The sequence below is a fragment of the Gossypium hirsutum genome, chromosome A12 (genome assembly GCF_007990345.1).
Source record: "Gossypium hirsutum isolate 1008001.06 chromosome A12, Gossypium_hirsutum_v2.1, whole genome shotgun sequence".
Lineage (NCBI taxonomy): Eukaryota > Viridiplantae > Streptophyta > Magnoliopsida > Malvales > Malvaceae > Gossypium > Gossypium hirsutum.
In genome coordinates, this window is record NC_053435.1 from 84,071,867 (window position 1) to 84,094,156 (window position 22,290).

The 22,290-nt window shown below is 35.0% G+C and overlaps 3 protein-coding genes and 1 pseudogene across 3 annotated transcripts; 1 reads left to right on the top strand and 3 right to left on the bottom strand.

Annotated features, from left to right (window-relative positions):
* Window positions 1–5: 5 nt before the first annotated feature.
* LOC121211422 (photosystem I P700 chlorophyll a apoprotein A2-like) lies at window positions 6–1,367 on the bottom strand (annotated as a pseudogene).
* On the top strand, window positions 1,274–2,045 carry LOC121210920 (ubiquitin-40S ribosomal protein S27a). Its single transcript, XM_041082901.1, has one exon. The coding sequence runs from the start codon at window positions 1,396–1,398 to the stop codon at window positions 1,864–1,866; it is 471 nt and encodes a 156-aa protein (XP_040938835.1). The 5' UTR covers window positions 1,274–1,395; the 3' UTR covers window positions 1,867–2,045.
* Window positions 2,046–3,211: 1,166 nt separating this feature from the next.
* On the bottom strand, window positions 3,212–6,595 carry LOC107922691 (uncharacterized). The gene is made up of 7 exons (XM_016852822.2): window positions 5,940–6,595; window positions 5,285–5,318; window positions 4,939–5,175; window positions 4,603–4,692; window positions 4,429–4,494; window positions 3,670–3,809; window positions 3,212–3,584 (listed from the first exon to the last, which is right to left on the bottom strand). The coding sequence occupies exons 1-7, from the start codon at window positions 6,278–6,280 to the stop codon at window positions 3,467–3,469; spliced, it is 1,026 nt and encodes a 341-aa protein (XP_016708311.2). The 5' UTR covers window positions 6,281–6,595; the 3' UTR covers window positions 3,212–3,466.
* A 4,341-nt stretch (window positions 6,596–10,936) lies between these two features.
* LOC121210921 (probable protein phosphatase 2C 49) lies at window positions 10,937–13,252 on the bottom strand. The gene is made up of 4 exons (XM_041082902.1): window positions 12,907–13,252; window positions 12,253–12,453; window positions 11,926–12,161; window positions 10,937–11,849 (listed from the first exon to the last, which is right to left on the bottom strand). Exons 1-4 carry the CDS (start codon window positions 13,099–13,101, stop codon window positions 11,282–11,284), a joined length of 1,200 nt encoding a protein of 399 aa, XP_040938836.1. The 5' UTR covers window positions 13,102–13,252; the 3' UTR covers window positions 10,937–11,281.
* Window positions 13,253–22,290: the final 9,038 nt, after the last annotated feature.

Sequence of the window (22,290 nt, forward strand, 5' to 3'; positions counted from 1 at the left end):
ATTGAATGCGCCCCTCTTCCATATATGTACAAATAGAATAGCCTATTTATACAGAATGGTAAAGGGGCCCCTCTATGATCATCGATCATAGAAATAAATAGAAAAAGTAAGGGATATTTTAATCCTTACCAACTTGATATTTTGCCCCCGACAACAAACATGCGTGAACCATTTCACGAAGTATGTGTCCAGATAGTCCAAAGTCTCGATAGTTAGCTTTCGGTCTTCCGGTCGAAAAGCAACGTCGATGAAGACATGTGGGTGTACTATTTCATGGTGAGGATTGTAACTTTCCATGAATTTTCCATTTCTCACTCAACGACGGAACTTTGCTTATTTCTTTTTTTGAGGATCGACGAATCAAATGATATTTTTATTCCAAATTTTGCCTCTTCTTCTCCCTATGAATCAAACTTTTCTTTGCCATAATGGTTCCGTTCCTATTATTATTAATGATACAAGTCGGATCCTAGATGTAGAAATAGAAGGGGGCATACCCCCCTTCTCTATCGAAAGAGATGATATTATCGCAGATACAGAGCATAACATAAGGAATTAACCAAATTTGCCCGATGTAGAGGCAATCAAGAAAGCCGCATAAGTAAATATATAACCTACAGAAAATTGGGCTAATCCAACCAATCTTGCCTGTACAATAGAAAGAGCCACTGGTTTATCTCTCCATCGAATCAAATTAGCTAAAGGTGTTCATGAGCCCATTCTAAATTTTCAATCAATTCTTGCCAATATCCGCGCCAAGAAATTAAGAACATAAATCCGGTAGCCCAAACAAAATGTCCAAATAAGAACATCCACGCCCAGACTGATAAACTATTCATACCAAATGGGTTATACCCATTGATAAGTTGTGAAGAGTTTAACCATAGATAATCTCTTAACCATCCCATCAAATAAGTGGAAGATTCATTAAATTGTGAGACGTTACCCTGCCATAATGTGATGTGTTTCCAATGCCAATAAAAAGTAACCCATCCAATGGTATTTAACATCCAGAAAACCGCCAAATAAAATGTGTCCCACGCCGAAATATCATAAGTACCCCTAGCCTCGGACCATCGCAAGGAAAACTATAACCGAAATCCTTTTTATCCAGCATTAACTTGGAAACTATAACCAAATTACACTAGGCTTTTTTAATAGTATATATATTAAGCTTTATTGGGCCTATAAGGGCCACGTCGCATGATCCACGACCCATTTGGTAGTCAGCAGAAAGTTTAAAATCCAAAACCCAGAAAAGGGCAATTACTTTCATACCCCAAGAAAACCCTAATTCACCTTCATGTATATATATAAAACCCCAACAGACTTATTCCGTGTTTTCGAAACCTAGCAGAACCCTCCATTTCTCTCTGCCACCAGCGGCACCCAAAGATGCAAATCTTCGTCAAAACCCTAACGGGGAAGACCATAACCCTAGAGGTTGAGTCTTCCGACACCATCGACAATGTCAAAGCCAAGATCCAAGACAAGGAAGGCATCCCACCCGACCAACAGCGCCTCATCTTTGCCGGAAAGCAGCTCGAGGACGGCCGCACCTTAGCCGACTACAACATCCAGAAGGAATCCACCCTCCATCTCGTGCTCCGTCTTAGGGGAGGTGCTAAGAAGAGAAAGAAGAAGACCTACACCAAGCCCAAGAAGATCAAGCACAAGAAGAAGAAGGTCAAGCTCGCTGTGCTACAGTTCTACAAGGTGGATGAATCGGGTAAGGTTCAGAGGCTGAGGAAAGAGTGTCCTAATGCTGAGTGTGGTGCTGGAACTTTCATGGCTAACCATTTCGATAGGCACTATTGCGGTAAGTGTGGACTCACTTATGTTTACCAGAAGGCTGGTGGAGATTAAGTAGGGCTCGTGCAAAAGATGGATCTTTTAGGGTTTTTCCAGTATGGGTTTTAGGTTTTAAATTTTCAGTAATCGTCGGATTTTGTTTAGTCGAATGAAGTTTGTTGTGTTTGAATATGTTATAATACTTGGGCTATGTGATTTGGAGTTTTGATTATCAATTCAGCTGTTTGAATCAACATAAGTTAATTCTTCTTTATGTTGTTTGATTGATGATTATATTTATATGCCTTGTATTATTTGCTATTTTGTTCTCTGGGTATTGGTGTATGATTGATGTTTGTAAAATGATTTAACTATTTTTGCTGCTCACTTAGGTCTTTGGTCTTTTGCAGAGTTTTTCTTCAATGATCTTTAAATGTCTGTTTATGTTGGGGAATAGAGAACTAATCTGTTTAGCTAAATGAATGGAGTCAATGTTTCCCATTGTTGCATATCTGGTTTAGTATCATCGTTTTTGAGTTTTAGCTTTCGTAGATTAGTGGAATTGGAATCCACCTATCAATGAAATTTATAGTTAAAGGCTTTAAGCATGCTTTAAATGTAACATATTGTTTTATCCTGCCTTAGCCTTTATGCCATTGTTCGTTAAAGCTTTAAAAGGCTCAGTCATTATAAAAGCTGAAACAGTTGTTGTGCATGATAGGATATGTGAGTGACAGTAGGTTGCCGAAGTTTGTGTGAGATGATGTCTTCGATATTCTCAATTTAAAAGATGAAAATAGAGCTTAGAGAAGTTTCAATGCTTGTCTTATGTTTTCAATTTGCTAGTCATAGGTTGATAGCAACTACATATGAGAAAACCATAAGGCTCATAGCTTTACCATAAGGCTCATAGCTTTATTTTTTTACAATTAGCACGTCACTAGCCGGAGCAAATCTCTATCACACAGACACCACTAGTAGGCAATTTTTTGTGATTTGATCCCACGACATGGGTATGGGGGTTGAACACCCTTGGCCTAGGGGTCAAATCCTGGGGTTTCATAGGCTATCTTAGTTTGTATGACATGAAATCTTTGATCTTCCCAATTTAAAAGATGGGAAATAGAGCTTAGAGAAGTCTCAATCTTCCCAATTTAAAAGATGGAAATAGAGCTTGGAGGAGTCTCAATGCTTGCCTTGTGTTAGTCTAATTTGCTTGTGATCCAAGGCATATGGTTTCTTAGCTTTTTTATGTTTCCTTATATTTTAACCTTAAATCATCAAGCAAATACCAACAACATATTTGTTTGAATCTTTAAAGACTCTTATGTTTGATGGGATTCTTTGTTGTTTATAGGCAGTGGAAGCTTTGTTTTACATAATGTAAACATCCATAAAAAATCATGGTCAAAAGCTGTGATTTCCACACCCCTTTTTCAATAAAGGGAATATATTATAAACATATAAAATAAGCCCCAAAATATCATTATCTTTGGTGTAAATGCTTGACTACTTCCCAAATTGTTGAACGTGAAAAAAAGAAAAGTTACATAAACCACAATCTATTGATGTGAGGAATGCCTCCATCTTGATATAAATAAACAAACCATAAAACCTAAATAAATGTACCACATTCAAAAGCAGTGGATTTGAAAAAAAAAAAGAAGGAAAGAAACTAATATGATCTGACAAAATCATGGGGGAACAATCTTGGGAGGATTGAATTTTTTGCTTTTACAATCAGTGCATATATTCCATAGCAAGGGATGTGTACCACAGCCATGGAGAAGTACCTGTTCGATGGAAATGATTGAATTCATTATATTTATATTTATATAGGTGAATGAAAATAACTTTGTCTGAGGCAAATCAGGTTACCATAAAGGAGCCCATGGGGTATTAAGCTCTAAGAAAGGATATGGCCACCATGTAAACCCACAGGCATGAAGAACCCATTGGAAAATAGCATATAGACAGCTCCACTGAACAAAATATGCAAGCCTGAACCAAGGAAATGGCTGACACAAAAGGGGAGATTCAACTAACACTTAGAGCCTATATGGAATTTGGTAGCAACGAATAATAGAAAGACAATTTGCAACTAAAGGTTATTAAACTGTTAGTGAGTTCATGTTTTGGTCTCTTTAAATGAAGCTTATGTTTTGGTCTTTCAATTTTAAAAAATTATAAAATCATTAAATTATTCGAAAATTTTTATTTAAGTTATTGGACTATTAAAATTATTGTTGTATGGTTTTCTTTGTTTATACCGTCTGCACCAATCGAAAGCTCACACTTCCCCTTTTCTTCTATAATTCAGCTTTTTTGTTATAAAAAACTTTGAACGTCACGAATTTTAAAATCAAAATTCGAATAGCTTTTTTTTTCCGATATTGTTCATTAAATCAACTTGGATTTAAAGTACGTACTTCTACTCGTCGATGGGTATTAATATACCGTACCGTTTGTCGAATCATCACTTTACTTAACAGCTCAACGACCTAAATAAAAACTTTCAAATAATTTAATGACCATTTTGTAACTTTTTAAAATTGAGTGATCAAAACGTAAACTTATTAATAGTTTAATAGCTTAAGTGTAGTTTACTTATAATAAAAAGAGGTGCAAAATACTTACAAGGCTATTGAAAAGAGTATCCAGTATGAGAAGCACAGCATTCACAGTGTGCATGCAACCCATTAACTGTCCAAAAAAAGAAAACAATCACTGAATTTAGACATAGCCGCTAATCTTGCAATCAAATTATGACTTTTTCTAGCATTGCTAATTGATGTGAAGTTAATATCTTACCATGTTCAGGCCAAGGTGTGAGTTTGATAAAAATGGAACAATAACAAGCCAGAATACAATGTCTGTCAAGATGACAGCACCTCCACATGTCTACAATGAAGCAAAACTAAGTAAATCAGCTCTCTTGTCTGCAGAGAAAATTAAAGACAGCAGCCCATACTAAAGGTCTTATCAAGGCTTAAGGCATACTAAATGGTGATTATTGTAAATTTTGGATTTAGATCATTTTTCGTATGTAGGTTATATGGTTTGATTTATTGACTTTTTATGATTAAATCGAAGAGGAGAAAACAGTGAAAACAAGTAGGAATTGTATTGATAACTTCATTGACAGACCTGATATATAATTTGCATAAGATAACCCCAAAATCCTGCCCTTCTTTGAAACTCTTCTTGAGCATAGTGACTTTGCAACTTGATTTTACACCATACATTTTTGGCTTGATAAGTTACAGAATTTGCAATTCTACCCTCTTCCACATCCGTTTTTACAAATTCATCCCTTAAACTATTTTCAGGTAGTGGTGTAGTAAAGCACACCCAACATCCATAAGCAGATATGGCAGTCCCCAGCTTCACAAACAAAATGCATGTATTAATTAAGCATGAGCTACTGTAACCAAGTGTTTAATCAACAAAGAAAAATATAATGGCAGAAATGGGATTTAAATTATTTACATACCGCAAAGTAGACCATTACCAATACAAATGTCCACCTGCAAATTTATGTTGCCTCACTGGATTAATGTTAATATATATATATATAAGGGTAAACTATATCTAAGGCTATTAAACTATTATTAAGTTTACGTGTTGATTACTCAATTTCAAAAAGTTACAAAATAGTTATTAAAATATTCGAAATTTTTCATTTTCGAAAATTTTTAGTTAAGTCACTAAACTTTTAAGTTTTTTTAAAAGTTTAACTAATGAATTCTAAGCGACAATTTGACGATCGATACGGTGTATCAGTATCCATTGAAAGTAGAATAACATATCTTAGATCCATGTCGATCTGACAATCAATGTCAGAGATTGGAGAAGTCTGTTAGGACTTTGGTTTACAAATTCTCAACAGTTAAAATTGTTTTATGAAAAAAAAAACTTAAACTATAAAAAAGGAGAATGAGAGCTTTTGATTAGTATTGGCGGTGTAAACAGAGAACATCAGGCAACAACGATTTTAACAATCCAGTGATTTAAATAAAAACTTTCATATAGTTCAATAACTATTTTATAACTTTTTGAAGTTTAGTAACTAAAATGTAAACCTACTAATAGTTTAATCACATTAGATGTATTTTACTATGTGGGTGTATGGAAATGAAGGAACTTACTCGGTGTAGTAAACAAAGATGGAAGCATCCCATTCGACTATATCCCACACCAAGAACCCCGCCATGACCGCGAATGAAACGAAACGAGTGAGCACTAGCCATCCAGGGTGCACCCTGATCCAACAACTGGTCCATAACTGGTTGGAACCAACATGAGCCCTCGGTGTGGCACGTATAAAGCCGTCAGCGTCCGGTCGAGCCTCTAATAGGCTCTCGTACACGCTTTCCTCATCGCATCTAGACGCGGCTTCTTTCTTCCATAGTACCCATAATGACCCGATGAAGGCAGCCGCTACAACGCCAAAACAAATGAAATCGTACCAATACACAACCAGGGCCATGGGGCTGCTTGGCTAAGGCTGTTTTCACTAGCCTTTGTTTGCCCTTTTTTGCAATGAAGACGATTGATGTTAAAACATGTGAAAAAGGGTACTAGTAATCTTTGTTTGATACAAGGAATGGTAGTTTGGACTGACTGGTTTTGGTGCTTTTGGATCACGTTTCAAGGCAAATACTTTACAGTAAAATAATAATAATGAACAGCTAAAATTTGACATCAAGGACATGGTCGGTACAAAGAAATGCTATAAGTTAAGTTCCAAAACCAGTTACAAATGACAAGGTTTTTTATGAAACATCGACCCAGCCAATAACAAAGGTCAAGAATGTTTATTGTTTGCCTATGAAAATAAGTTCTATGAGCTCATGTGATAGAATCAACTTTTTAGACCTCAATTCTAGTTCGATTTAATTTATTTCAATAATCTGTTTTATTGTTAAAGCATATTATATTTAATTCTAGTTCGACCTAATTCATTTCTACAACTCAAACCCATGACACAATGGGTATAGAGACATGGAGTAAAAACTTTTCACCAATGAGTCAAGCACTAAGCTGAAGAGTTAACACTTCTATTTGCAAGTATGCGGATTAGAATTTGTAAATATATACTTGAAGATAACAAAACTCTAAATGCATGTGATGGATACTTAAAAAAACATAATTTCAAATTACAAAAATGCAACCTATTAAGTCTAGTCAGCATGAATTATTTTTTAAGAAAAAAATATACAAATTAACATTATTTTTGTAAGTATATAAAATATTTTTTACAACTCACACATCACTATGATTCCAATCCAAATTTAAAAAATAAAAAATAAACACCTAATTAATGGACCACAGTCCATTGAAAAAGATAAAAAGTCCAAGTAATAAGAACAAGAGGATGTCTTCCCCCATTTGGATCACTTCAAAAAGGCCCAAAACAATTATAGTATTTTAGTTTTTAAAATCCAATTAAAAAACTCACTTTTTACATAACATTTTAAAGTTAATTTTCGTAAAATTTTGTAAATTATGAACTAAAAATCAAACAAAACAAGACAAATCAATTTTTTACTTTTTATTTTCCTTGTAAGAGTGACAGAAAAAAACTCTTCATAGCGCATGAACAGTGTGCAGTGCACTGATATCAGTACTCTCCTTGTGCTCATGTTCAGGTCATTGGCTCATACCTAAAAGCAGGGTATGGATAGAGGAAGAGATTCGGAAAAATGAGTTTATAGGTGAAATTCAAGTTTTTTTTTATATGGGTCGAGTTTTTATTAAGATATTTTAGGCTTAAGCTCAGCTCAATATTGTGTTATAAAATAATACTATATTAACTATATATGTTAAATAATTATAATTATATTCATATTTATATTAAATTACTAATTTAGTAATAATTAAATTTATTTTTCAAAAGTTAAAATAAAACTTATCCAACTAAATAACTAATTTAAAATCTAAAATTTTAAAAATTATATTTAATACAATAAAATATTTATTATATTTGCTATAGTATTTTTCAATATAAATATTTTTTAATATATTTCTAATGTCTTAAAAGTGTATTATTATATTCAGATTAACATTTCTAACATTAGGTCAGAGTAAAAAATAAATCTATCTTTCGAATTGACGAAGCCCGAATTTAGAAATTAAATTAAATGTGTTACATCAGCTTAACCCAACCCGACTCATTCAATAGCTGTGAGTTGCAGAGGGTAGCTACGTACGTACCGACCATTTTCTTTTTTTTCTTTTTTTGTTCAAACGGCTTTGGCAAGCCATACCTTAATTTATCGTACAAAGAAAATAAAATTCTTTACCTTTTAATGGAAAATAAAACAACAAAAAATAAAAATAAAAAAATTAACATTTTCGTTTTGGCATGGAAAAAGTAAAACCCTAAGAAAAGTTTTCTTTGCGTTTTCTCACCAACCAATCAGGAAATTAAACATTTTCAATAGAATATATAAACACAGAAAAAACAACACAACGCAGTTTAAAGCAAAAGAAAATGCCACTGTTTCATTCGATCATTGCATATATCATTTAAAAGATAGCTGCAGAAAAATAAAATCCTTAAACGGAGAATTCAGTTCACCTGAGAACTGCAGTAAACAATATAGAAACGAAACAGATATTACTACTGGAAACGAAAAACCAGCTAGCAATGGCCATCAAACTCCATAACCAATATCTAATCTATTTCTTACCTTTTTTGTTCTTCTTGCCTTTCTTCATCTTCTTGTTTTTCCTGGACTTAGCAGCAGCAGCAACAGCGGCGGCGGCGGCAATAGCAGAGGAAGCTTTCCCATGGATCATATCAAAGAGCTGAGATCCAATACGGTAACAAAGATATGCATCAGCAGTGGTAAACATGACCTTCTCATCATTCAACTCAGGACTGTGATAATACGGCCTTTTCCTCTTAAACCACTCGATTTTCCTCCCAGGTCTCACCACATCCATGTGTTTCCCCAGCACAGCCTTAGCGAGCCTATCTAAATCGTACCTTCCTAAATCAAGCTCGTCTCTCTTCATCCCTTTCACAGCCAACTCGTTCAAATCCACCGCGTTCTTTATCTTAACTTCGAAATCTTTCTCCAAATGACTCGATTTTTCTTTGATCCCCATCCCGACTACAATCACCTCCGGATCGGAGAGGAAATGGGCGAGGAACTTGGGAGGCTTGTAAAAGTCGGGGTCGTTTAAATGGTAGAGGAGACAATGTGAGCCGATGCAGATATGGAGTAGCTCGTACGGAAACTCGAGGAGGCCGTAACGGGAGTAGTAATCGTTTTGGCGTTCAACGGAGAAGCCAACGACAAGGGTTTTAGGGAGGGACTTGGAGTTGTTAGCTTTTTTGGCTTGTTTAAGCCACTTGCCGGCTGTGATCTCGCAGTAGGTAACGACGGTGAGGATACGGTGGTTTCCGACGTGGACGGTGTAGGAATCGTAGAAATATTTGACGTCAGTGCTGCCCTCGATCTTCTCCACTGAGATCTCCATTGTTACAGTGGATCAATGCAAATCGAAAGAGGGAAAGGACCAGGAGGGTTTTATACAGGGAGGGAGAAATAATGTGGGACATGTGTCGTATTGGCGTTGATTTGATAGGGAGGTGGGGTCCATATTATGGTTTTATAGTTATGCTATCATGTGATCGTGGCTGATGATTATATAACAGAAATGGATTGTGGAGGGCTTAAGCTGGTAGCTACTAACTGCCTACTAAAATTTGATTCATGTCGTTGCCAGTCGCCGCCGAGGCACCATCACTTCCACCGCCGCCATCAACAATATTTGCTTTTGAACGGTCATACTGAGATTCTCATGGTGGCGGTTCAAAATTAAAGACAAAAATTGCAACTGCAAAGGATCAAATTGACAATGATTTTACTGATATTCAGAGGGACTATTACAATATAAGCGTCTCTAAATTTGAAATAATCTAGTGCTTTAGGTTAAAATGTAACACAAGTACTTGTATTTTTCAAAAATTTAGAATTTAGTCTATATATTTTTACTTCTATAAATTTAGTCTCTACACTTTTATTTTTTGAAAATTAGTCCCTCAACTTTTCAAATTTCAAAATAAGTATAATCGTTAGCACTTCTAAAATTATTTTGTTAAATTCAAGTTCATTACGTCAATTTTTTAATTACATAACTACTAAGTAAATATTTTTTTATATTAAAATATCGCACCAACAAATTTAACAATAATATTTTCATAGTGCTAACAATGGCACCTGGATTTTGAAGTAGATGGACCAAAATTCTCAAACTGGAAGTACAAAAATTAAATTCTAAATTTGTGAAGAATACAAAGACTTTTGATATATTTTAACTCTTAAGTTTATAATAACCTAAATAGAAAAAAAATCCAATATTCAAATATGAATGATCTGATACAATTAAATTATAATTTCGATAAATTCAATTCAAATTAATCCAATCTAAAACCAAACCATTAAAAAAATTTTGGTTCTTATACCATCGGATATTCATGGGTCGTTCGGGTTTGGGTCAAACCTATACAAGGTATCTAAACTAATTTTTCGAACTTTGGACCAACCCAACCTAAAAAATACATTTACTATTTTGCCTAAACCCAACTCAATTTTAGAGAAGAAAACTTGGACCCGACCTAATCCACTCATATTTGATTTTTTTAAAATTAGTTTTTATTTTAAAATAAATTTTTAGAAAAAATATAATACACTAAATACTCTAAAAATACTAAAATAAAAATTTTCTAACACATTAAAAAGTATTTATACTTAAAATTTTATATTTTGAATTAATTTTAGGTTTTAAATATTTATTATTAGATTAGTGTTTTAATATAAATATAAATACAAATAAATTTATATATAATAATTATTTAACGTATATATTAATATAATATTTTTTGTAACATATTATATTTGAGCTAGATTAAATTATATTTTAAATCTAACCGATAAGCAAATCTATATACTATTTTTTTTCTTTTTCTTTTTATTTTACACGTCCGGACTAAAGATATGCCCATTAAACCACTTTAAAACTTTAATTAAATGAAATATTTTATTTTTACTCCTATTAATTTTTAATACTTCAATTTAAACCTTTTTGTCAAACAATTGCATGAAATATGAGATGGTTGGCAGGTGGAAAATAAAGACAGCAATGAAGATTTGGGTCTTTATTGACAATATGTACATAATACATCTCACGAATCAACATCAATGAACTAACAAAGGTCAGCAACCTGGACTTTTGAGCAAAAGAATCCGTAAATGACTTTGAGCTAAGCAGTAAGCACACAAATTATTACATCCTTCATCTTTACACCACCATCCTCTATGTACATCCCCCCCCCCCCCAAAAAAAAAAAATTATACCAAAACCAACCCCTGCAAAACTTCAAGCTGCTTTTTTTTTATACCTATAACTGAAGCAGCCAGAAACAGTATATATAATATCCCAGGTTGAACAATCAGTATTATTTGAAGACTCGTATTTACCGGTCACGAATTCGCATTGCACTCCTCAAGCTACACAGGGCCTCTGCAGATAGGCTACAACACCTCAATCTTCTTTGCCGAGGAGATGGTTGTTCCCTGTAATCAGGTTCGGAGAAGCATATGACGATGACGGTTAAATTATCAAATGTGTTGCGGCGTAACGCTTCCATGACAAGGTCTCTAGCACATTGCTCGGGGTCGTCGTGCCGTCGCAACCCTCTGCGAACTAGGCTAACTGCATGTTGACTTGACATAACATCCCAAATCCCATCACATCCGATGATAAGGAACTCGTCATCCTCTGTCAGAACCACTTGGCGGACCTCGGGTTCAGCGATGAGAGGTGAAGATGAACCCTTGGGTAACTTCATGTCCCAATCCCCCAAGGCTCGAGAAACTGATAGAACACCGTTAAGATATCCATCGTCAATAAACCCACCGAGCTCCTCCACTCTCCTCCGTTCTGATGGATAAATAGGCCTGTGGTCTTCGGACATATCTATTGCCTCCCCTTTTCGACAGAGAACTGCTCGGCAATCACCGGCATTGGCCACCATTAGAAGCCTAAAGCACAAACAATTAATCAGGCAAAGACTTTAAGTCAATTGAAGGCAATCAAGGCTTTAAACCATGAAGATACCTTCCAAAAATAAGAGCCGTAAGCGCTGTTGTGCCTGAAGAGCTATTCACAGTACAATCATCAGCAAGAGCAAGGTCAGCAAGAAGAAATGATTTCCGGACCGAGTTCTCAACCCCTGCCAAGAAATCATCATCAACTTCACACGACTGGGGAAAATTCACATCTTCGAAAAATAATCTAAGCACGTGTCTCCTTACATACGCCGCGGCTTCAGGACCACCATGACCATCAAACACCTGGATACGAAGCGAAACCCAAAATTAGTTATAACTCGATACAACAACATCGAATTAAAGCAGTAGCAACAACAGCTAAAACAGTACTTACCCCATAAAAAGCACTAGGCTTAGGAAACTTGAAAAGGGAACCCAATTGTGATGATAGATCATCAATACGAATATGTTCGTCTTCCATGTATCTCCTTGGTCCAATGTCAGCGAAGCTACCTGAACGGATACTCGGGACGAATTGCAGGACAGTAGATTCAATATTACATGGATCTGGGAATTCATCTAGAGATTTCACATCCTAAAATAGGAAAAAATAATAAGTGAAGCCTATTAAAAGGTTTAAACTTTAAATTACTAATTATATTTTCCCCAAAACTAAAATAATAGCAAACTAATATATACTAGCACTTAAAAGGCTAAATATATACATATCTTATTGTTTTATTCCCTAGATGCAAAATCCAATTAACAAGCTTGTAAATTTAACAATTTTAACATCTTTTTTTCAAAACCTTATTGATCCCCAAGATGCAAGCGATGAACATAATTTCCTCTAAAACTTGTAAATAAATAGAAATAAAATACTTCATCAATTCAACTAAATTTCGCAGAAAATAAAATCCAACGTATCTATACTTCAAACTTTGCAACCATATTTAGAAATTTAATTCTAACTTGCAAGTCGAAATTCATCAAAATTCAGAATATTTACAAGCATATTAAAAAAAAAAGGGAAAATGAAAAGTCTAACCAGTTGAGAGGTGGATAAATCGACGGAAACCGACCCAGTAGTACCACGACTGACTTGTCGGAACTCAGGCGAAGAAACCAGCGACGGAATCGCGACGATTTCATTAATCTCCTCGAAGTTACTTCCTTTACCGAAAAACGGAACTTCCAACAGCGGCACGCTCTGTTGGCAAACAACTTCAGCTTCAGCAACCATTTTTTTTTTCAGATAATTACCATAAAACAACACACAAAAGAGCTTAAACAAAATTGAAATTTCTTCAAACTCTTGAAATAAATAAAAAAACGAATTAGATTTCCTTTTTCAAAAATGATCGAACTTTGGTTCTGGTGGGCTTGAATCGATATTTATAAGGTCAGAAATGGGGACGAATACGTAATTATAAACTCTTGGTTGAAACGTGTAAGTCTTTTAGCCTTTTGATGGTGCGATGGGATGTTTTTTGATAATTGATGATCAAATCGACACACGCACAAGCAAAAATAGCTGTCAGCCTATAGAATATTTATGTATTTAAATTATTTAGTTGCAAGTTGGACTTTTCATGTTGATTTTATATTTTTATTTTATTTTATTTTTAAAATATAGATATTGTAATAAATTATTTTTGGAAATTTGAAATATTTATATTATTAATTAGTTTTAATTAAAATACCGAATAATTTTACAGTACAATTTTGAAACCGTATATAACCGTATGTGTTAATTATTTGAAGGTCTGACCTGACATTTACGGGCACGTGAATGATTTTATAGTTTTTACGTCGTCCACGCGTCACTGTTTTCTTTTTAGTTCATTTATTTATTTATTTTTAAAAAAGTATTTTGCCCAAAGACGCTGCTTCCTTGTACAATGACAGATTCATCCTTCCCCTCCCTTCCTACCGCTTGTTAAATTTGATATTTTATCGGATAAACGGAAAAGGACGTACATGTCATTGCCAGCTTTCTATAGGGGTAAATTTGGAAAATTAAGTTGTTAGGCCGAGGAGGAATATTTTAAAGCGGTTATATTTAATATTCTGTTGGAGCGTGTTCATACTCGAGCGGTATAGCTTGTGTTCGTTCAGATGCACCCACCGAGTCAGCCATTTTGTTGGTTGAATAGACAAAATTACCCTTCGATTTTACAGTTAATCACAAGTTTTTGTTAAGATTTGAGAATATCTGAAGACGTGGTCGGAAACGGCATCAAGACTGTCGTGTCAATTATATTGGGCCCCATTTGCTTTTCCGACTGTCCGGATTACTCTGGAACATTGATGCTTTTGCATTTCCACTTCTAATTTTATTTTGGTTATTTAATTTTATTTTTTTTAATTTAAACATTATGGATCGTTAAATTGATAACCGAATAATAACGTGATACTTTTTGAACGGGCGTCTTACTTAAAAAGGCTCTTTAAATAATATAATTATAGAAATGGGTTGTTTATTGTATTATTTATTAAATTAAGTCATTTTTTACGAAAACACGTTCACGTAAACGCGATTTAGTGCCTACGTCAGCAAAAAACGCATCCTTGAGAGCGCGCTTTGCTGACGTGGACAAATCGCTCCCTCAGGGGAGCGTTTTGCCCGTGTAACGGTCAAATTTTTTACCATTGGTTTCCAATGGTCCAAAAAAAATTATAAACACCCCCCAAATCATTTTTTCACACAAATCTCTCACAATTTCTATAATTCTCTCAAAATTCCTTTCCCTTTAATTAATTTTCACACAATTCTCTCATAATTCTCAACATTCTTTCAATATTTCCTTCAAAAATCTATCAAATTTCATTGAAATTTTCTCAAAATTCTATCAAAATTCTTTGTTTAATTTTTTTTCGATTTTTTTTTAAATTAAAAAAATCTGATCGTGTTAGCAATGGCCGGAGAATTAATCCGTCTCGATAATAAGCACATCTCCGTTCATCAAATGACAATGGTAAGTGATAATTTTAAATTTTTAATACTATTCGATTTTTTTTTAATTTATGCAAATTTAATTGAATTTATAATACTATTTGATATTTTATTCATTTATGCAATTATAATTACAATGTCAATACTACTTGATTTTTTTTTTCATTTATGATGTTTGCATTAATTAATTTATGTAATTTTAATTAATTTTTGTTTTATAACTTTTTATAATAGTCTGTAGATCGGGTGTTGCAATGCTATATCCGTAACATGTTTGGTCCTCCATCGCTGTTGATCGAGAATTACTTGCGGGAAGCGGGATTTTGGCACATGGCCACGATATGCCGGGGCTGCAAGTTGGACCCGAAACTAATCAGTGCATCGATAGAGAGGTGGAGATCCGAGACGCACACTTTTCATCTTCTATGCGGAGAGTGTACTATCACTCTGGAAGACATGCATTTGCAATTGGGATTGCCGGTGGATGGGTACGTAGTCACCGAGTCCGCATCATCTACTGATTGGGAAGCCGTATGCTATGAGCGTTTGGGTGCTTTACCGAATAATATTAACGGAGGTCGGATCGAGATTGGATGGTTACGAGACACATTCCCGGAGCCAGATAATGATTCAATTGAACTCGAAAGAATACAATTTTCGAGTACGATATGCTCGGGCATATATTCTTGAGATGATTGGAGGTTATTTGATGCCGGACTTGTCATGAAACCTCGTACATCTGAGATGGCTGCTGAAACTCGTAGATTTTAGAGCAGCCGGCGAATTGAGTTGGGGGTCTGCCGTTTTGGCAACATTGTAGAAGGAAATGTGCGGGGCGACGCGACCAAACAAAGTCAAAATAGGAGGTTGCCTATCACTATTGCAATCATGGGCACGGTTTTGCTTTCCATTTTTACGTCCTCAAGTGGACCACCCATATACATTTCCACTCATAACGAGGTAAGTTTTATATTAGATTTTACAATTATTATGTAGATTTAGAATATAATTGTATGCTAAAAATTTATTTAATTAGGTGGAACCATTCGGCGAGTTATGTCGGAATACCTACCTCTCTCGAAGATATGCGGCTTCTATTAGACGAACGATCGGAAGCAAAAGTAAGTATTAAATAAAATATATATACATAATAAAATAGTCGTTTCGTATTTAGTATTTAGTATTTAGTATTTAGTATTTAGTATTATGTATTATGTATATAAGTAATATTTTTATCATATTCATATAGTTTCAATGGACACCATACGAGGATTCTATAATTCGGGTAGTAATTTCGGATGAATTCCTTCAAAATCTAAACGTTTGGCATGTGAAGGTCCAGTTGATGAACTATGCTACCATGGAGATGCATCAGTCAGATAAAGTATTGCGGTAATTTGGATTCTGACAACTGATTCCCGTGGCACTCGAGGTGTTTGATGATTAGCACAAAGTCGACTTACGGCAATTGCATATGTATTGACCGAGATTCTGGTCACACTATATCAAAATGTGGGAAAATCGGTATGATTATATACCTACAAGGAATCGATCATCATTCCAGAGTTAGCGTGCGTAGCGGAATACATGCCATGGTTTAAGATCCATGACAAGTCATGGTTTATAATCCATGGCAAGCCATATTTATTGTCAGAAGAGGAGAGGCGACGACAAATTCGTGCCCAAAAGAAACGACGGGGCCCTTTAAATCCAAGAAGAAGGGACGACGACGCAGGCCCATCAACAGCACCCACACAATCCTCAGACCCAATAGTTCAACCGATGACAATTACATCACAGCCTTTTCAGATTATGCCAAGTGCGTATCCTAGCCCTTAGATGTATCCTAACCCTTATATGTTTCCTTTTCCTAGTCCTATAGCAGGTTGGAATCCATTGCCCGATTCATTCCGTTGCCGATTACTCCGAGTCAACCTCTAATCTATAGGCCGCCGTCGTATGAGGGATCGCACGAGGCGCCATCGGGGAGCTCTTCTTTCTACCAATCCCCATCACCTTACGGGATTCAAACACCTCCGCCATGGGTGATGCAAATACCGCCGCAATCATTATTCTATAAAGGTGGGTCACCCTCCCAGCACCCACACCCAGATCCCCTGTCGGAGGAACCACAACCCTCGCTGGAAGCTGATCAAATGAGGAATCCAGCACGGACCCATCGACGACCCCCATGTGGCACTGATTCCAACCGTCACGGACATTGATTTTTTTAATATATTTGTATAAAGTTTTTTATATTGTTTCATTTAATAAAAATAAAAGTTCTTTTAAATAGAACAATTGTAATACAACATAATTTTATTTAATAAAATATAAATAATACAACATAATTTTTTATGGCAACTATCAACTATTTCGATTTGGACATGATCTACTTGTATGGCCTGAGTTCCTACACCATTCGCACAACTTTTAATGATTGGTTATTTCTCGAATATCCATATTGATACGTATTCTAGTCGAGCAAGGTCGACCCTTTGGTTTGCGACGCAATTCTCTATCTGGTAACAGCTTAAACAGAGTAAGCGATACAGGCGGCCAGTTAGGTTCATTTGGGACAGGTGGGAATACGTGTCTCCACACGTTGTACATGGTTTCTAGTTTGTACACTTCGTCGACGTAGCTCATGGGATCTAGACGGAGATTCTGACAAGCTGCAATTACATGAGCGCATGGATAACGAAGTGCGTCAAACTTCCCACAGTCGCAAGTCCTATTTCTCAAGTGTACACGATATTACCCGCCAATAATACCTTCGTGCAGTCTGTCAAACTCTGTCACACGAAACCATAAGTTGTCTCGATCGTGACAGACTGTGTGTATGGTGTTCGTCCGCGCCTTCGCTTTGTTAATTTCTTGCAATACCTTTGCGCACCATACATGGCCTCCTTGCATTTGGCCTTTATAACTCGCTGCTCGCTTCGAAAATAGTGCCGCTAAATGAAAATATGTCTCTCAAACAATCGATGTTATCGGTAAATAACATGTTCCTTTTAAACAGAATTTATGTATTCAGCCAGGTTTGAAGTCATATGACCATATCATAGGCCGCCGTCATATGCTTCTGTCTACTGTTCGAAAGGTATGTTACAGAGCTAGTCTGTGCCTTCTTCGTTAACTGAATGCAAACCACCAACATCTCATAAAAACGGTCGTTACTTATCTTATACCCTGCCAATATAAGTTGATAACAAAAATTACATACCACTTTTCCATTTAAAATAAATTCAATATTACAAACGAAATTACATTAATAGATATTAAATACCCATGTTAGTCACTTGTCTTTTTTCACTTGTAAATCAAAATTGCCCGTAGTAGTTGGACGCAACGTGCCTTAGGTAATACCGATGGTGTGTGCGATGCCATAGGCTTCCCTGTCGCTCAATTGCGGCTAGTATTTCGGCGCCCCGATCCGATATGATGTAGATATTAGGTTAGGGGCAGACATACCTCTTTAACCTATAAAGAAAGAACTTTCAGTCATCAGCTGACTCCCCCGGTGTTATTGCAAACGCAATTGGAAGGATTCTCCAACTGCCATCCTATGTCACAGCTAGAAATAGCCGATTGGTATATCTAACGTACATAAAGGTACCGTCAATTTGTACCAATGGCTTGCAATATAAAAATGCGTCTTGGCATTGCTTAAAGGTCCAGAACAGACGCTTAAATACTTGGCATCTACGGAGTAATCAGTCGTTGTAATACGTAGGTTCCGTTTTAAGGTCTGTTACGCAACCTGTGATATATCTCTCTAGCACCTGACACCACTGCCACACTTTATTATATGAAGTGTCCCACCCACCATGAATCTTTTTCAACGCCTTCTACTTAGCCATCCAAGCCTTGCGGTAAGAGGGTGTGTACCTTAACTGGCTACGAATATTGGTAATTAAGACCGGCACTGAAGTTCTGGGATCAGCCTTCACCGTCGGTAATATTAAGGTAGCTAACATATCTGAATTCATCTTGGGATGATCTTCCGAAACACCTGTCCAACGAAGTATGTTAAAAAATGAAACAGTACATAATAACAGTACCATTAAAAAAATCTAAACGGTTAGTGATACTGTACCGGCAGCACATGTATGTGGACCTTTGGACTTTTTTATCTCTCAAAAGCCTGTCTTTTTCCTTAACGAGACCATGATTTTCCATGAACATGTACCAGCTTGCACTACACAATTGGCCTCAAACTTATTGGATTTGGATTTAACCATGTTGTAGTTAACCCCGTTCATGATGCTATGTTATTTTAATGCACCAAGAAAACTATCTTTATTGGAAAACTCTTTACCAACTTCTAATTCACCTGAATCCAATGAGGAACTTGTACGGTCACGCCTTCTGTATGGTAGATCTGGAAACTCCAACGCATCATCTTGAGATAGATCAACATTATGCATGTGGGCTGGAGGCGAGTACGCCCTGAATCGCGGATCTTTTTCTTCATCATCTGAACCCCCTTCAACATCTTCAGGTATGGTTGGAATAGGCTCTGGTTCAGAAAATAATGCAACTTCTGCACCATCGAGACCGACCTCTCGAGGTGGATCCGCATCGGACTTATTATCTGACCCATCATCATATGCAACGTAAAAGGTCCCCTCGCTGGTGGGTGTCGTAGGGAGTACATCATCCCTCCTTATGAACGTTTCACAACGTCTCCAATTAGATGTGGATTGCCAACCACTAGAAGTTAATGTCATTCCCCAGTACGTATTTTTAGCATCAAACATCGACCCACTGAGGTGCATGTCCTATCCACTAATGGAGTGTCGGGCAAGGGTCGTGTATTCCTCTCAACCAGCAGTAAATGTTGAAGCCACAAATGCATCATTTGGCGATAAAAATTGTACATATAAATCAAGATAAGGTGATCCACTAGCGAGATGAGTCTGCACCATTGCCTCCAAGCTACGAGCAGCTTTGATGTCGAATGAGTCATATGTCACAGGATCAACTGAAGCACAAAATTGATACTTAATAGACAAAACTTTCATTGGCATCGTTTCGAAGATTTTGCGCCTAATTCTTTTACGAAGTTTTGTCAAATCTATGTTCTGGTTAAAAACCAGTCTCGCTATGTTCTCCTATAAAAAAACAACACCGTTCTCGGTATTACAGACCTCACCATCATAGTAAATAACAACACTAATACATTTACTCATCTTCAATTTTTATCTTCTTAGCCTCTCTAATTATTTTGTTGTAAGTTATGCAACCTGATAATAAAATTTGGCTCATTTATAGCCTCATTTTTCTACGAACTACTGTAGCAAAAGAGCGTCCACGTGGGAGCTTTTTCCAGAAATTTTGCTGACACTGCATCCTGCTTGAAACGTTTTCAACACTATTTGTTCAGAAACGTCTACTCAAAATTATTTTTCTACGAACTACTGTAGCAAAAGAGCGTCCACGTGGGAGCTTTTTTCAGAAATTTTACTGACAGTGCATCCTGCTTGAAGCGTTTTTAACACTATTTGTTCAGAAACGTCTACTCATAATTGTTTTTCTATGAACTACTGTAGCAAAAGAGCGTCCACGTGGGAGCTTTTTCTAGAAATTTTGCTAACAGTGCATCCTGCTTGAAGCTTTTTTCGACACTATTTGTCCAAAAACGTTTGCTCAGAATTATTCTTGCAGAAACCCTAAACCTTAAACCCTATGACAAAAAAATATATTGCTTATATATTTTTTCTAATACCCTAAACACAAATTTATTTTAAAAAACTAAACCCTAATCCCTAATTTAATGAATTAACCCTAATACCTTAAACTCTAATTTAGTATTTAGTATTTAAAATTAATAGTTAATTTAATGAATTAACCTTAAAGCCCTAAATCCTAATTCAATTAATTTTTTTCTCGAAACCCTAAACTTAGCATAGCGCCAGTATGTATATTGCTGCAATCATATTATCTTTGAGAATTTTTTTTCGTGTTTGTATATTGGAAATTAATAATTAAAAAAAATCAGAAATGAGATTGTTACAAAGTAAAAGAAACTTAACCGGTGATCAAAAATAAAATGATCTAAGCCATTGATAAGTGAAAAAAACCTAAATGCTGAAGTAATAGAATTACCAAGTTGTTGTTTACACGTTAATAGTTATTTAAGGGTTTCATACTGAAATATTAAAATAGTATGTTTAAACCATTATGTATCAATTAACCTTTAACCCTAATACATTAAACTCTAATTTAATATTTAGTATTTAAAATTAATAGTTAATTTATACCCCAATTCAATTATTTTTTTCCTAAAACCCTTAAACCATAAAACCTAAAAAACCTTTAACTTAAAGACCCTAACCCTAAACCCTAAAAACCCTTAACTTAAAAAACTCTAACCCTAAACCCTAAAAACCTTAACTCTAAATAATTTAAATAATAAAACCCTAACCCTAAAAAAAGGGCAAAACGCTTCCCTGGGGGAGCGCTTTGTCCATGTCAGCAAAGTGCGCCCTCAAAGACGCTTTTTCTGCTGATGTGGACAAAGCGTCCCTCAAGGAAGCGTTTTGTTGACACGTACTTCGAAATCGTGCTTACGTGGATGCGTTTCCGTGGGAAACGGCCTAATCCGATAAATAATGCAATAAACAACCCATTTCCGTAATTATATTATTTAAACGGCCTTTTTGGGTAAAACGTCCTTTTTGAACTGATATAATAATATATTTAATTTTCAATATTTATATTGTTAAATTTATAAATTTGAAGAGTTAAATTTATTAAATTATTTTTTTTCATTTATGATAATAAAGTAATTAATATTCTATGTATCATTATATTAAATTATCTAAATCTTTTATATATCATTATATTAAATTATTAAATTATCATTTATCATTATATTAAATTATTTAAATCTTATTTATTATATTTAATTTAAAAAAATATTTTATATATCATCAATTTTAGAAATATTTTATATTAATTACTCAAAAGATATTTAAATTTTATATTTTATGTATCATTATATTAAATTATTTAAATATCATATAACTTAACTAAATTTTTTGTTTTTAATATCATGTCTAAAAATGCCATTTTAACTTTTAATCGCAATTTTTGGCAGCAATGAAAAACACTAAAAATTTACCAAACACATTTTTTCATAACACTTTTCTGCCACACTTTGCTAAAGCAATTTTTCTTTCTAAAAATACTTTTGAAAATCGCTTTTAAACCATAACAATAATGGCAAACTTGTGATAAATGTTTTAAATTCAAGGTTAGATTTGTGATTTTTTTTTGTTTGATTTTCATTTTTCAATTGTTTATTATGATAAATGGAAAAAAGGAAATAAAAAAAAGGTTTGGCTTGGAAACTGACATGAAATAATAATTTAATATAGATAAATTTGGTTAGTTGGGACCTGTTGAGTAATTTTTTGTCCTGTCTGTAACAACTCGCTTTCAATAAAATTGGAACAGTGGTTTTGGGAT